The 13,846-nt window shown below is 31.7% G+C and overlaps 1 protein-coding gene across 2 annotated transcripts in view; it reads left to right on the top strand.

The window, feature by feature from the left end:
- Window positions 1–13,161, top strand: part of LOC117105907 (myotubularin-related protein 2-like) — a 55,049-nt gene extending 41,888 nt beyond the window's left edge. For both annotated transcript variants that reach the window (XM_033247210.1, XM_033247211.1), the window contains exons 9-16: window positions 1,924–2,112; window positions 2,573–2,664; window positions 5,820–5,913; window positions 6,457–6,663; window positions 7,463–7,555; window positions 8,184–8,297; window positions 9,327–9,506; window positions 11,463–13,161. In XM_033247210.1, coding sequence (XP_033103101.1) covers window positions 1,924–2,112; window positions 2,573–2,664; window positions 5,820–5,913; window positions 6,457–6,663; window positions 7,463–7,555; window positions 8,184–8,297; window positions 9,327–9,506; window positions 11,463–11,627 — 1,134 coding nt within the window. In that variant the 3' untranslated portion in view covers window positions 11,628–13,161. The remainder of the gene's footprint in view (window positions 1–1,923; window positions 2,113–2,572; window positions 2,665–5,819; window positions 5,914–6,456; window positions 6,664–7,462; window positions 7,556–8,183; window positions 8,298–9,326; window positions 9,507–11,462) is intronic.
- The last annotated feature ends 685 nt before the right edge of the window (window positions 13,162–13,846 follow it).

Genomic DNA, 13,846 nt, shown 5'->3' with positions numbered 1-13,846 from the left:
GGAAGCCAGTTACAGGAGGCTTGCATAGTAAACCTGTACAAAACAAGTTTCTTAAATAAACAATCGATTTAAGTCGTCAGATTGTAAATAAATTTATTCCTGGAGATGAACAAATCAAGTTTGAAATATAGAATCACGATGGCTTACATCACTTTCTTCGGAGTTTGTATCATAAATTCATACTGTCTTCTGAATATACTGTAATATATATATTCACTATTAATTTAACAGTATATATTGTCGATGATCAGTAATGATAGTGGTGGTGATTCTCTTCTTTATTGCACTGTACATACCAAAATAAAGTTGATTATTGATCAATTCAAATAAATGTTGAAAGGTATGATAACAACTCATGTTTCAATTCTGTGTAGTATTGAGTTGAACAACACATGCATTTTTTTCACTTGATGATTCTATCTCCTCTGATGATGCAGTTTGGCCTGGCTAATGATTCTTTCTCCTGTGATGGATGCGACATATTTCAAGCAAAATTGAAAATTATGCCTGTTTATTTTCTAATTTTGAACCAATTTTAATGTAGCTTGATTTGACTGATTTAATTTATGTGAGTCTTTAAATAGTAAAACATTAACAAAAAATAACATAAATGACAAAAGGTTACAACATATACAATTTTTACACCATTTTTATTACTTTTCAAACATTGCCGATTTTGCATTTTAAAATGTTTTGGCGATATTTTTATTATAGGGGTTTATCTTATTTAATTTAAGTATGTTATTATAATACATTTGAGGTAGACCCTGGCCATATATATATACCATTCTTTGTAATGCAAAAAAAAGTAAGTGGATTGATGGAGTGGTTAAGAAGATATAGGCCGTTGAAAAAGTGCCGATTTTGCACATTTTTGAGACATTTGCGAAAAATTGCCAAAAAATGCAGAGGGACCATACTCGTGGGCCGTTATTTTAAAAACCACATTGCAGAGTGTCCCCAAAAAAAATAGACACATAAAACCCTATGTGATCTACCAGATTGGTGAAAATTAGATGTTTTCTATGATTATTTTTGAAGTTATGGCCCTCCAAAAATGCTCAAAATGGCAATTGATGAAAAACACCGTTTTTTAACCGTTTGACCCCCATTTTTGGCAACTTTGATGGGCCATAACTTTTGAACGGTTTGTTGGATTTCATTCATTTAAACTGGAAAGTGATCAGTGCAGTAAGTTCTGCATATTAAATGAAGAGAGAATTCACAATAATGAATTTGAAATTTCTCATTGGGATACCTACTAGTATTGACGCTTGTGAAATATAATATTTCATAGGAATTATTTCAAATTTGTTAAAAAACTTGATTCTGACTGAGATTTTGACACTTAAACAAACATATCTCAGCCTAACCGAACGACCGCATTGTGCGAGATGCGAAGTACAAAAGTAATCTCATTAGAGAGGGCGCACTTTATTGACTGTATAAAGTATACATAAAAGCGGGAGTATTCCAGTGGATGCGATCTACAACCTCTGAATTTGCCTAGTAACGATGAATTTGTCGAGAAAATGGTAATATTTTATGAGAAATAGTCTGTATATCTCATTTTTTTTATTCTTTTGCGTAAAACTAAAATTCATGCCAATATTTTTCCATGATTTATAATAATTGGAGTAATGCAAATGCATATTTTTTGCCGGGAATGGGGCTTTAAATTCTACTTGACAGAAACATGTGACATGCCTAAATATGGTCATGATGACATCACATCATTACCATATTTAGGCATGTCACATGTTTCTGTCAAGTAGAATTTAATAGTTTGCATAGGGCTTTACTCAGTCACGTGACCACTCTGCCTGAAGGAAATTTAATATATATTTGCAATCTGTACGTCGGTAAAATATTTCTTCAAAAATCGTCTTTAAAAATTGTATTATTTTGTGTGTTTGTTTACAGGTGTTGTCATGGATACATCCGCAGAGTCAAGCTACAATCACAAGGTGCAGTCAGCCTCTTGTAGGCATGGCAGGTAAGAGGAGCAAAGAGGACGAGAAGTACATACAGATGGTGCTTGACGCCAATGCCCAGTCGCATAAACTAGTAATCATGGATGCAAGGCCTAGTGTGAATGCTGTAGCCAATAAGGTAAGATTTTTTCAAGGATGTTTAATTTTATATTTGGATGAACCAATATAATTTCAAAGAGAGTATCTGTTGAAAATAATTATACTCTGCAATTTGCAATGGGATTGTGGCATAGTGGCATGGTTTAATCCTACTATAATGAACATGATTCTTCTGACCATTCTCCACTTTTTAAAGAGCATTTATAATATAAAATGACTTGGTCATAAAACTCTCTTGATGTTTTGGCTTTAGTAGATATAATACAGATGTAAATTTCTTTAAATTGGACCAAAATAATAGTAAAAATAATTGCTTTTATTTATATCAATAGATATGGTTTCGCACAAATTAAAATGCCCTCTATTTCTGTTATCTAAAGAAAAGTTCAGTAGTAAAGAAGAATTGTGTTTTGGGTTGTGATGCATCAATATGGATTATTGTCTTTGTGAGTTAACATTCATGCTTTTCTTGTCCACAGGCGAAAGGTGGTGGCTATGAAAGTGAGGATGCCTATCAGAATGCTGAATTACAGTTCCTTGATATTCACAACATCCATGTGATGCGAGAGAGGTGAGTAAACAAATATAAACAAACACGTCAGATTATAGCACCCCACCCTTAAGTGGGGAGCAGTTGCTCAAGTAAATCCATCATGTTATGTCATAGGATTACTAGATTTGAATATATAATTATGCATATACATAATTCGTATGGATATATTTGTGTTTTTGTAGTGGGCCTTCTCGTTATTCCTTTTTAACGTGACTCATTTGTTATTTTACATTCAATTTGGCACCAAAAAAGAAGGGAAAATAACGGAAAAAAAGCAGAAAACAGATGCATCACATCTTCGCAACAGCGCCACCAACATGCCAGTGTAAAAGTCTATGCAAAGAGAATTTGAGCAGTATTATTTTAATCTGTTAATTGATGATGATTATTTGTGGTTCACATTGAAGTTAATCCAGTTATCTGGATTACAATAATCCGGTTTAACTGGACTAAATTTGGTGTAAACCATACAGTTATATCTGGTTAATGGTGTTTAATTACTAGAGTATATTACAGTATATTAGTCCAGTGAAAGTGTCAGGATAAAAAAAAAAAACCAAATGAGATATTGTTATTTTAATCAAGATCACAAATAAACCAATCAAACCAATTGCTTATCTTAATCCAGGTTATAAGCTGTAATAATTTGCATAACTAGACATTCAATGTGAACTAGGCTAATATTTTCAAGTTATTCATTGATTGTTATGTATATGATATGAAGCAAGCAATTTATTTTTTCCTCAACACAGACAATTATACAGCTGTCTCTTATACACATCTAGATGTGTATAAGAGACAGTTTTAATAGAGCATGCCAGTGGCACGCAACAATGACAAAAATATTCTATCATGCAGTGCAATCTATTTACACACCATGCGACAACAGCCGCGACATACGCAATATTCATGGCTTGTTCTGCAGTAGTGTACATTCATAGAAGAATGACTTTATTGACTGTATAAAGTATACATAAAAGCGGGAGTATTCCAGTGGATGCGATCTACAACCTCTGAATTTGCCTAGTAACGATGAATTTGTCGAGAAAATGGTAATATTTTATGAGAAATAGTCTGTATATCTCATTTTTTTTATTCTTTTGCGTAAAACTAAAATTCATGCCAATATTTTTCCATGATTTATAATAATTGGAGTAATGCAAATGCATATTTTTTGCCGGGAATGGGGCTTTAAATTCTACTTGACAGAAACATGTGACATGCCTAAATATGGTCATGATGACATCACATCATTACCATATTTAGGCATGTCACATGTTTCTGTCAAGTAGAATTTAATAGTTTGCATAGGGCTTTACTCAGTCACGTGACCACTCTGCCTGAAGGAAATTTAATATATATTTGCAATCTGTACGTCGGTAAAATATTTCTTCAAAAATCGTCTTTAAAAATTGTATTATTTTGTGTGTTTGTTTACAGGGGTTGTCATGGATACATCCGCAGAGTCAAGCTACAATCACAAGGTGCAGTCAGCCTCTTGTAGGCATGGCAGGTAAGAGGAGCAAAGAGGACGAGAAGTACATACAGATGGTGCTTGACGCCAATGCCCAGTCGCATAAACTAGTAATCATGGATGCAAGGCCTAGTGTGAATGCTGTAGCCAATAAGGTAAGATTTTTTCAAGGATGTTTAATTTTATATTTGGATGAACCAATATAATTTCAAAGAGAGTATCTGTTGAAAATAATTATACTCTGCAATTTGCAATGGGATTGTGGCATAGTGGCATGGTTTAATCCTACTATAATGCACATGATTCTTCTGACCATCCTCCACTTTTTAAAGAGCATTTATAATATAAAATGACTTGGTCATAAAACTCTCTAGATGTTTTGGCTTTAATAGAAAGTAAATAATAATAATAATAATAATATTTTTAATAGTAAAAATACTTACTTTTGTTTATATAAATAGATATGGTTTCACACAAATTAATATGCCCTCTATTTCTGTTATCTAAAGAAAAGTTCAGTAGTAAAGAAGAATTGTGTTTTGGGTTGTGATGCATCAATATGGATTATTGTCTGTGAGTTAACATTCATGCTTTTCTTGTCCACAGGCGAAAGGTGGTGGTTATGAAAGTGAAGATGCCTATCAGAATGCTGAATTGCAGTTCCTTGATATTCACAACATCCATGTGATGCGAGAGAGGTGAGTAAACAAATATAAACACGTCAGATTATAGCACCGCACCCTTAAGTGGGGAGCAGTTGCTCAAGTAAATCCATCATGTTATGTCATAGGATTACTAGATTTGAATATATAATGATGCATATACATAATGCGTATGTGTGTATGGGTATATTTGTGTTTTTGTAGTGGGCCTTCTCGTTATTCCTTTTTGACTGTTTTTTAATGTGACTCATTTGTTATTTTACATTCAATTTGGCACCAAAAAAGAAGAATAAAAAAAGAAGAAAAAAGCAGAAATAGATGCATCACATTTTCGCAACAGCGCCACCAACATGCCAGTGTAAAAGTCTATGCAAAGAGTATTTGAGCAGTATTATTTTAATCTGTTAATTGATGATGATTATTTGTGGTTCACATTGAAGTTAATCCAGTTATCTGGATTACAATAATTCGGTTTAACTGGACTAAATTTGGTGTAAACAATACAGTTATATCTGGTTAATGGTGTTTAATTACTAGACTACAGTATATTAGTCCAGTGAAAGTGTCAGGATAAAAAAAAAACAAATTAGATATTGTTATTTTAATCAAGATCACAAGTAAACCAATCAAACCAATTGCTTATCTTAATCCAGGTTATAAGCTGTAATAATTTGCATAACTAGACATTCAATGTGAACTAGGCTAATATTTTCAAGTTATTCATTGATTGACTTGTTTATATGCTATGAAGCAAGCAATTAATTTTTTTCTCAACACAGACAATTATACAGAATATTTAATAGGATTTTAGGAAATTTGAGGAATAATGTACAGAGCAAAGATATTCTGTACGTGATAATCGCTTTGTTTACAAGATACATTTCCATGTGGTATTGATTAAGTTGTTTGCATTACCTTGACAACCATTTTGGTGTTGATGTTATTATTAAAAGATCATTGCTGTAGAAGACCAAAATTACAATAAATCAGCCTAGTTTTAAAATTGATTTCGGTTTTTGTTTTTTTTCTTCCTACAGCTTAAGAAAATTAAAGGAGATCTGTTTTCCGAGCATAGATGATCATCATTGGCTAAGCAATTTGGAATCTACACATTGGTTAGAACATATCAAGGTAATATAGAGGGTGCTATTACCTTTGATAGAGGGTGCTTTTTGAAAATATATAAACATTTTTAAATTAATAATAAAAAAGAAAACAATTTTGAATAAAAATAAAATTAGATAATAAAATGATTAAGAATTTGAATAAAGTTAAACTATATTTTTTTACCAATGATATTTTTGTGTATTTTCTACAGCATTAAATTTATTATTATTATTATTATTATTATTATTATTATTATTATTATTATTATTATTATTAATTATTATTAATTATTATTATTATTTATTATTATTATTATTGTTATTATTATTGTTATTATTAATGAACTATAATGTATTTCTAGTATTTGTTACTAGGTAGTGGTTCTCTGATTATGTGACATAGTGATTCAATTCACTTAGGACTCTGTCTAGCTGTGTCCTTGTTTGATGGTTTATTGTTTGACAAAAAACAATAAGTCAGTAGAGGGCACTACAGTTATTCCTAATTGGTGTCATTTATTAATACTTCTGATTCATGTACTGAAATTTGAAATGTTTATGATTACAGCTTATTTTGGCCGGAGCAGTACGTATAGCAGACAGAATTGAGAATCAGAAGACGTCTGTGATCATCCATTGCAGTGATGGCTGGGACCGAACATCTCAACTCGGCGCCCTCGCTATGATCATGCTTGATCCTTACTATAGAACAATCCGAGGCTTTGAAGTACTTATAGAGAAAGAGTGGTTAGCAATGGGTCATAAGTTCTCACAGGTGAGTCAGTGCTTATTACCTCTGCCAAGGAGGTTATGTATTCACCCTTGTCTGTCTGTCTGTCTGTTAGCAAGATTACAAAAAAACTAAGGAATAGATCATCATAACATTAAAGGCCTGTTTATACTTCAACGATAACGATAAAAAAGCTGAAAAGCGATTGTTTATATAGAAAACAAAAGAATTAAGAGAAATTTTTACACTAGGACGATTCGATAACGATTTATCGTGTATACGATAACAAAATATTTTAACAAATCAAATCAGATGACGTCATAATCATGGAAAAACGATAAAATCGTTGCTTCTACTACGATTTTAATGTTTTTCCATGGTTATGACGTCATCTGATTTGATTTGTCAAAATATGTTGTTATCGCATAACTGATAAATTGTTATCGAATCGTTCTAGTGTAAAAACTTCTCTTATTTCTTTTATTTTCCATATGAACAATTGCTTTTTAGCTTTTTTATCGTTATCGTTTAAGTATAAACAGGCCTTAAGAATGGTACGTAATGATTTATGAAAGAGATGATTAACTTTTGGAAGTCAGAAATCAAGAAATCAATCTAGGAAATTTGATTTTTCCCTTGGACTTGTCCTCCATTATAGAAGACGATAATGGAATAACCCAAAGAGATTTGTACATGAGACAGAACGCTTGCTAAATATCACACAGGCTTGAGAATTTCCATCAAGATTAATGTTAGCTTCTTATTCTTGGTTTTCAATTTTTAAAGTCACATGTTTTTTTAGCATTTAAAATCATGTTGTATCTATTGTGCATTATTTTCACAGAGACATGGTCATGGCGATAAAAATCATGCTGATGCCGATAGATCGCCAGTGTTCCTTCAATTTATAGACTGTGTCTGGCAAATAACAAGACAGGTATGTCTGAATTAAGAACATAAAACTACTTCAAAATATGCTATACACTGTCTGACTAGGACTAATATATTTCAACAATGAATTTCAATATATGAACTGCCCTTACTACATAATAGATCTTTTTTGAGTGTCAATCAAATTAATAACCAGCCAGAACAGAGCTAGGAATACGTGCTCATTCCACAAACGTGTTTCCCCACAACAGCACATGTGTTTTTGTGGGGCAAAAGGTTCCACAAACATGTGTTTCCCCAAAAACAAGATTTACTTTCACGCTTTTATTCTGTGTGAACTTAGCAAAAATATCCATTGAACTGGAATTAGCGGAGAGGTACATTTTTCAACTGATTTGAATTGAAAATTTGATCAAGAAAATATTTTACTTACAATTAAACAGATGAATTAATTGCATGCAATATAGTCAAATGTGAGGAACGCTATAAAAAAAATAGAAGTACTTCGGTCAAATAGAACTATGTATCACATTTTGTTGCTGCAATGTGTTATTTATGATTTTTAAATTACTTGAATCTTGTATTTCAATCAAAATTTAAATTGCATTTTTTATTACATATACTGATTGTGTAATTTGATATCTTGACTGTATTTTTTTTTTTTTTAATTACAGTTCCCAAATGCGTTTGAATTTAACGAGAGTTTTCTAATAACGATTTTGGATCACCTGTACAGCTGTCTGTTTGGAACATTTTTGTTCAACTGTGAATGCGAACGAGTGAAAGAGGTAAAAATGTCTATCTGCATCTTAGAGTTATTACTTGAGTGCTAATTCCAGTGCAAATTTCAGAAAATTTATGTTTTACACCAATTGGCCAAGCGTACCACTGCTTTAACTTATTGATGGTTCAAATAGAAATATTAGAAAACATACAATCAAATGTAAGCAAACCAATCATGCTGGGTTACACAAAATCTAATGCCACTCTTTTGACTTTTTTAGTGGTTCCTAGACCTCTCACTTACAACTTTAGAATTTTTTTTTTATCTACGTCCACATGCCAAATTATTCTTTATCTGAGCCATGCCTTTGGATATACTTCATGTTTGCTAGTACTGGTTTAAAATCCCAAAATTTGCCCCCCAAAAAAATCAGATTCTAAAGAATTCCAAAACATGAGCTGATGTAAATAATTAGTCTGCATCTATTTATTTAATTAATTAATTTTTTTAAATTAATTTATTTATTTTTATTCATTTATTTATTTATATATTTATTTATTTATCTATTTAGTACCTTCCTTTTCAGAGAGGTAGCACTTTCTTCCATTTTACTTTACTTTTATTTTATTTAGCATCCATTCAAATACAATGAACAATATAACATAACATTGATTCCTCGGTAGAGAGAAGCAATTTGGATAAAAGTCTTGCCCAAGGACACAAGAGAAATGCCCTGTAAAGGATTGAAACCCCGGCCTCCAGGTTGGGGATCCAAACCATTTCCCTTGCAACTACTTCCATTTGTCTACACTTACATTTGATTAAGAATAAGGCTCCTTATTTTCACTGGCGGATTAAAATTTGTATTAAGAAAATACCGAAGAGTATAGAATTGCAAGTACCACCACAAGATATGGGGAAGGACGGCCTTCAATTTTTTGAGAAAAAATTGCGTTATAACAAAAGCCCAAGAGTCAGACTTCTTGCAGTTCTCAGAAGAAAAACTGAGTACTGAATAAAAATTGTTATACCAGGCATTGCTAATCATAATTACTATAAAATATAAACTAATTTTCATTGTTCTCCACACCAGGAGGTAAAGACCAAAACAGTGTCCTTATGGTCGCACATAAACAGCACGCCCGACGAGTTCAAGAACCCGCTTTACGCATCCTACCTCCATCAACACGTGCTCTTTCCCGTAGCTAGTATGCGACGTATTGAGTTATGGACGTCCTACTACATCCGCTGGAATCCTAGGATGAAACCACAGGTAATTAATCGACCAACTCATTGTGTTTATTTACTCAATTTTAATTAGTTCATTCGATTTCGTTGATCTCTTTCTAAATGTCAACGATTTGAGATCTCTATCAGTAGGGATGTACTTGTCTCTATTTTATCTAGGTCGACATGCATGTATTTAAATGAACCTTTTGTTATAATTAATTACTTTGTACTGTAAAGCACTTTATTTCCATGGTCCTAGATTTTCGCGATTTCACAATTTAAAATAATTTGCAACCTTATATTTTCACACACAAATATTATTCAGTATTTCGCGATTTTGGCGCGCCCTTAAGATCGTTATAAGTGCTATATTGTATATGTATTAGGCATTTTTTTTCTAGTTGTGGAATAAATTGCACATATTATTATTTTCCATAATAAATGAATAATGGATTTGATAAACTGATGTATTGATTAACATTTTTTTTTCAATTATAGTGGCAGTGTATTTCTATAATACTTATAAGTCTTTTCAGGGTGCTACACAAGAAATTTCACTATAATGTATTAGACATTTTTCTTTAGATATGATTTATGTACTTTCACTTTTGTGTATTATAGGTTTTGATTCTGCAATAAATGATGATTGATTGATTTCTTTTTTTTTACAAATATAAATGGTAGTGTGTTTCTAAAAAGCTTTCTGCATTATACTATTTCTCAGATTGCTCGTTTAATAGATTATTAAAAAGAATTGCACCAGAAAATAACTAGCACTTAACAATAAATTTTTTTTTTTAAACCTGTAAAATAACGCTAAAGAAACATCAACCTACCCAAAAGCCAGCCAGCAAGACAGACAGTTAACTGCCACTGTTACAGTTGCCATGATAATATGGGCATCTAACTAATCTAGCAAACAGGGTTGTTTAGTTATGATGGATGGAGGTGGGCGTGGCTACCCAGCCTTGTAGTTTTCCATCCAGCCTAAAGCTAATTTCATGGCCCTTCACCCACAATTATTAAACCCCCCCCCCTCCCTTGCCCATCATTAAAATCCGCTCGAATTATTTAGAGTTTACCAATGTTATCACCCACCCACCGGTAAAATGTCAACCACCCACATATAGTCAAATTTTATGGTCAATAAAATCAACAAGTTTACAGTATTTTATTCTAGAAACGATGATATAAAGTCATGAATGGCCTTGGTATACTCTTAAAAATAAAGTTTTATGTCTAATCTTAATATATAAATTTCCTAATTATAGTTGAGTGCAATCATGAACTATAAAATTATCAAGATAGAGGAATATGGTCCTCTTGGCAAACTTAATTACATTTTAATAATAAACATTCTGTAAGCTAATATCATTGGCTGGTCTGAATCAATGGATTGATTGCATCTGAGAAAATGATGTAGTATTTATGAAGATACCACATTAGGGAATTTCTTTTCCCTTCTAAATTTATTTAGTAATATAATCTTTTTATAATTAAAGATTATAAAAGTAAGTGAAAAAATGTTTGGATTATCCACAATTTTTTTATTTAATTATTTGGTATTTCTTTCAAATTTGCGTTCATTAAAGTATATTTTTGAGGCAAACATATTTTAATTAAATTTATGTATTTTGGATTGAAAATTAACTTAAATAATATTAATAGTAATTAAAATAAACCCATTCATTTTTAAAGTTAAGAAATATTTGATAATAATTCATGGTTTTTATTCAAAATTCAGTTACAGTCATATGAACAAATAAAACATGGCATTTCTTGAAGATAATAAAATAATAAATGGTAGGGATTGATCCCTAAATTGCAAATTATTTACAAGCAATACGATTGAAATTGGAAACTCATATGATAATTTATATTTACACTTGAAAACTACAGAGTAACAAAAATGGAATCAAATTTGTGTATTTTTTATTGCAAAAAAAAAAGAAAATAATTTTCTAAGGAACATAACATATGTTAAACTTTATAATTTCAGGAACCAATCCATCAAAGAAATAGAGAACTACTTGAACTTCGAGCTCATTTACAGAAGAAGGTTGAGGAATTGCAGAAAGAAATTGAGGCCAGGGACCTAGGGTTGCAGTCATCTGCAAGGGGCGATACGTCACCTCCTAGGGTAGCTAGCCCGATCAATGCGTGAGGCCTGGTGTGTTCAGAGGAAGACAGCTATCCAACGGTCATAAGGATCCATTCTTAACTGGTCAATTTTAACCATAGCTTTTAATTTCACTGATGATCTTAAATTTAATGTGATCAATTTTGTGTAATGTGCTTATATATAGGCATGATGTTGTCATATTACACCCAAATTTGGGCATATCACGGTAATATTTTTCACATAAAATTTAATAGTGTAGACGGAGTTTACAATGTCAATATTCACGCCAGTGAAACCTTAGAAACAGTCATAATTACCAGAAAACAAACAAACTACTCCTTAGCCACTGCTTTTTTTTGTTTCTTATGCGAATATCAATATAATTTCTGGATGTTGCATCACGTAAATTCAAGCATCAGCTCATTGCATAATTATGTAGAACAACAAAAGACGTGTCTCCATTTCTTCAGCAAAAAGTCATTTTATGGTAATAGGCATTGTATAATACAGCACGGGTATCTGCAGTTTTTAATGGAAACTTGAATTTTTTATATCCCTCATCAATTTTGTTTCCACAAAGGGAGCCATAAATGACACAACCTACTTTAAGTAGGTATAAAAATATGCCAGCTAGATTGTGTTGTATATAACTATCATTAAAAAAATGGCAATATGGTCCATAGTGCTTTGGGTATAAGTCTATCTCGAGTATGAGCCCGGCCCATCCACTTTATGCCCGATTTTATGTACCAGTGTTTCCCAGACAAAAGCCCAATGTCTGATTTGAATGAATTTTACAAATACTTAACAGAAAAATGCATGATCATGTAGCGTTGAAAAGATGCTTTTTGATTGGCTATCTCTACAATTAATAGAGCATGCTGTTGGTTGCAGAAAGGATCATGATTTTTTTTATTGTGAAAATGGGAAATCCCTAGTATAAGCCCATCCCCCACCCAACAAAATTAGCACAATTTTGTGTTTATGGAGTAGAGCAAGAGAACTACGGTAATGTTTTGATTTGTAGATGGTTAGTGTTAAGACTGTTTATAGACCGCTGATAGCAGTCCACCTCAAGAGGGTGCTCCAGTCTCTAAATTCTTGCTACGAACGGTGACGGATGGAGTATAAGTCATCAACTGTTGTAAATTAATTTCAAAGGACTTGTGTAATTTATTAAGTTAAAAATAGGAATTGGTTGTAGGGGAATGTTGCATTAATGATGCTGTAGGATTGTTTTATTCCTGTGGGAGTATACTGCAAAAAGTAACAGTAATAATAATAATATAAGAGAGAGCGAAATTTTTAGGGTACTAACTTTTTTAATCAAGTAAATGATAACAATAGTATCGTAGTACTGGTGCAGACTTTACAATATTGGCATCATTGAATTAATTTTTTAAATCCCAAAATTAATAATGATTTTTATTCTAAACCGGAATACAAAATATAAAATACAAACTTTTGGGATATTAAAGATTTATAAGCCTTATAGATTATTAAAAATATCAAAATCAGATTACTCTCCATAGATATAAATACAAATACCCTGTGTGTGTGTGTGTGTGATGTGTACCGGTGTTCTTTTCAATGATCATTTACGTTGATTAGAGTACCCTTTTTGATATATATACTCTTCTATATTTGAGCTTTTGACCCCTGGTAACATAACAACCCTTTTGAATATGAGCACTTGTCAATATATAAGTGCTGTCATATATAGGAGTGTGCCCCCTGTTAATATAAGTTCTCACTTTCACCTGAGAGTGTTTCCCCCCTGGTTAATTTAAGTAATAGTAACTCATAATGGTTTGATGTCCTAATTAAGGAGTCTGTACAATTATTGTAATGTATCTGCTCTTAGTTTATGATATTGCATTATTATACCCGTTGTGCTGACGTATACATATTGTGTTCCTAAATAATGAATCAGTTTTTTAGTGCAATAGAATATATTGGAAATTTGATATAATTGATAAATGCACAGTACAAAAATTATACAGTCCAGGCCTATGTTTCTTTCTCCTCCTTATTTACACCATCAATGAATGATTACCTCAGGAGAATTCTATGCTGGTTTTATTTGTTTATTAGTTTATGTGCTTGTTCGCATCTGTGATGTTTTTTTTTTTTATAGCTTCCTTGGTTAATATCAGATATGTTACATGGGGCTTGTAGTTTCTTCTTGTTTAGTTAATAATATTATTCAATCAATTATTCTATTAATTAAATAATTAATTTTATAGTTTTAATATTACTTA

The sequence above is a fragment of the Anneissia japonica genome, unplaced genomic scaffold, assembly GCF_011630105.1.
Source record: "Anneissia japonica isolate Jap-2015-1 unplaced genomic scaffold, ASM1163010v1 scaffold288084_len154654_cov141, whole genome shotgun sequence".
In the NCBI taxonomy this organism is placed as follows: domain Eukaryota; kingdom Metazoa; phylum Echinodermata; class Crinoidea; order Comatulida; family Comatulidae; genus Anneissia; species Anneissia japonica.
Note: the sequence above shows the minus strand (reverse complement) of the source record. Positions and strands in the feature narration are given on the sequence as shown.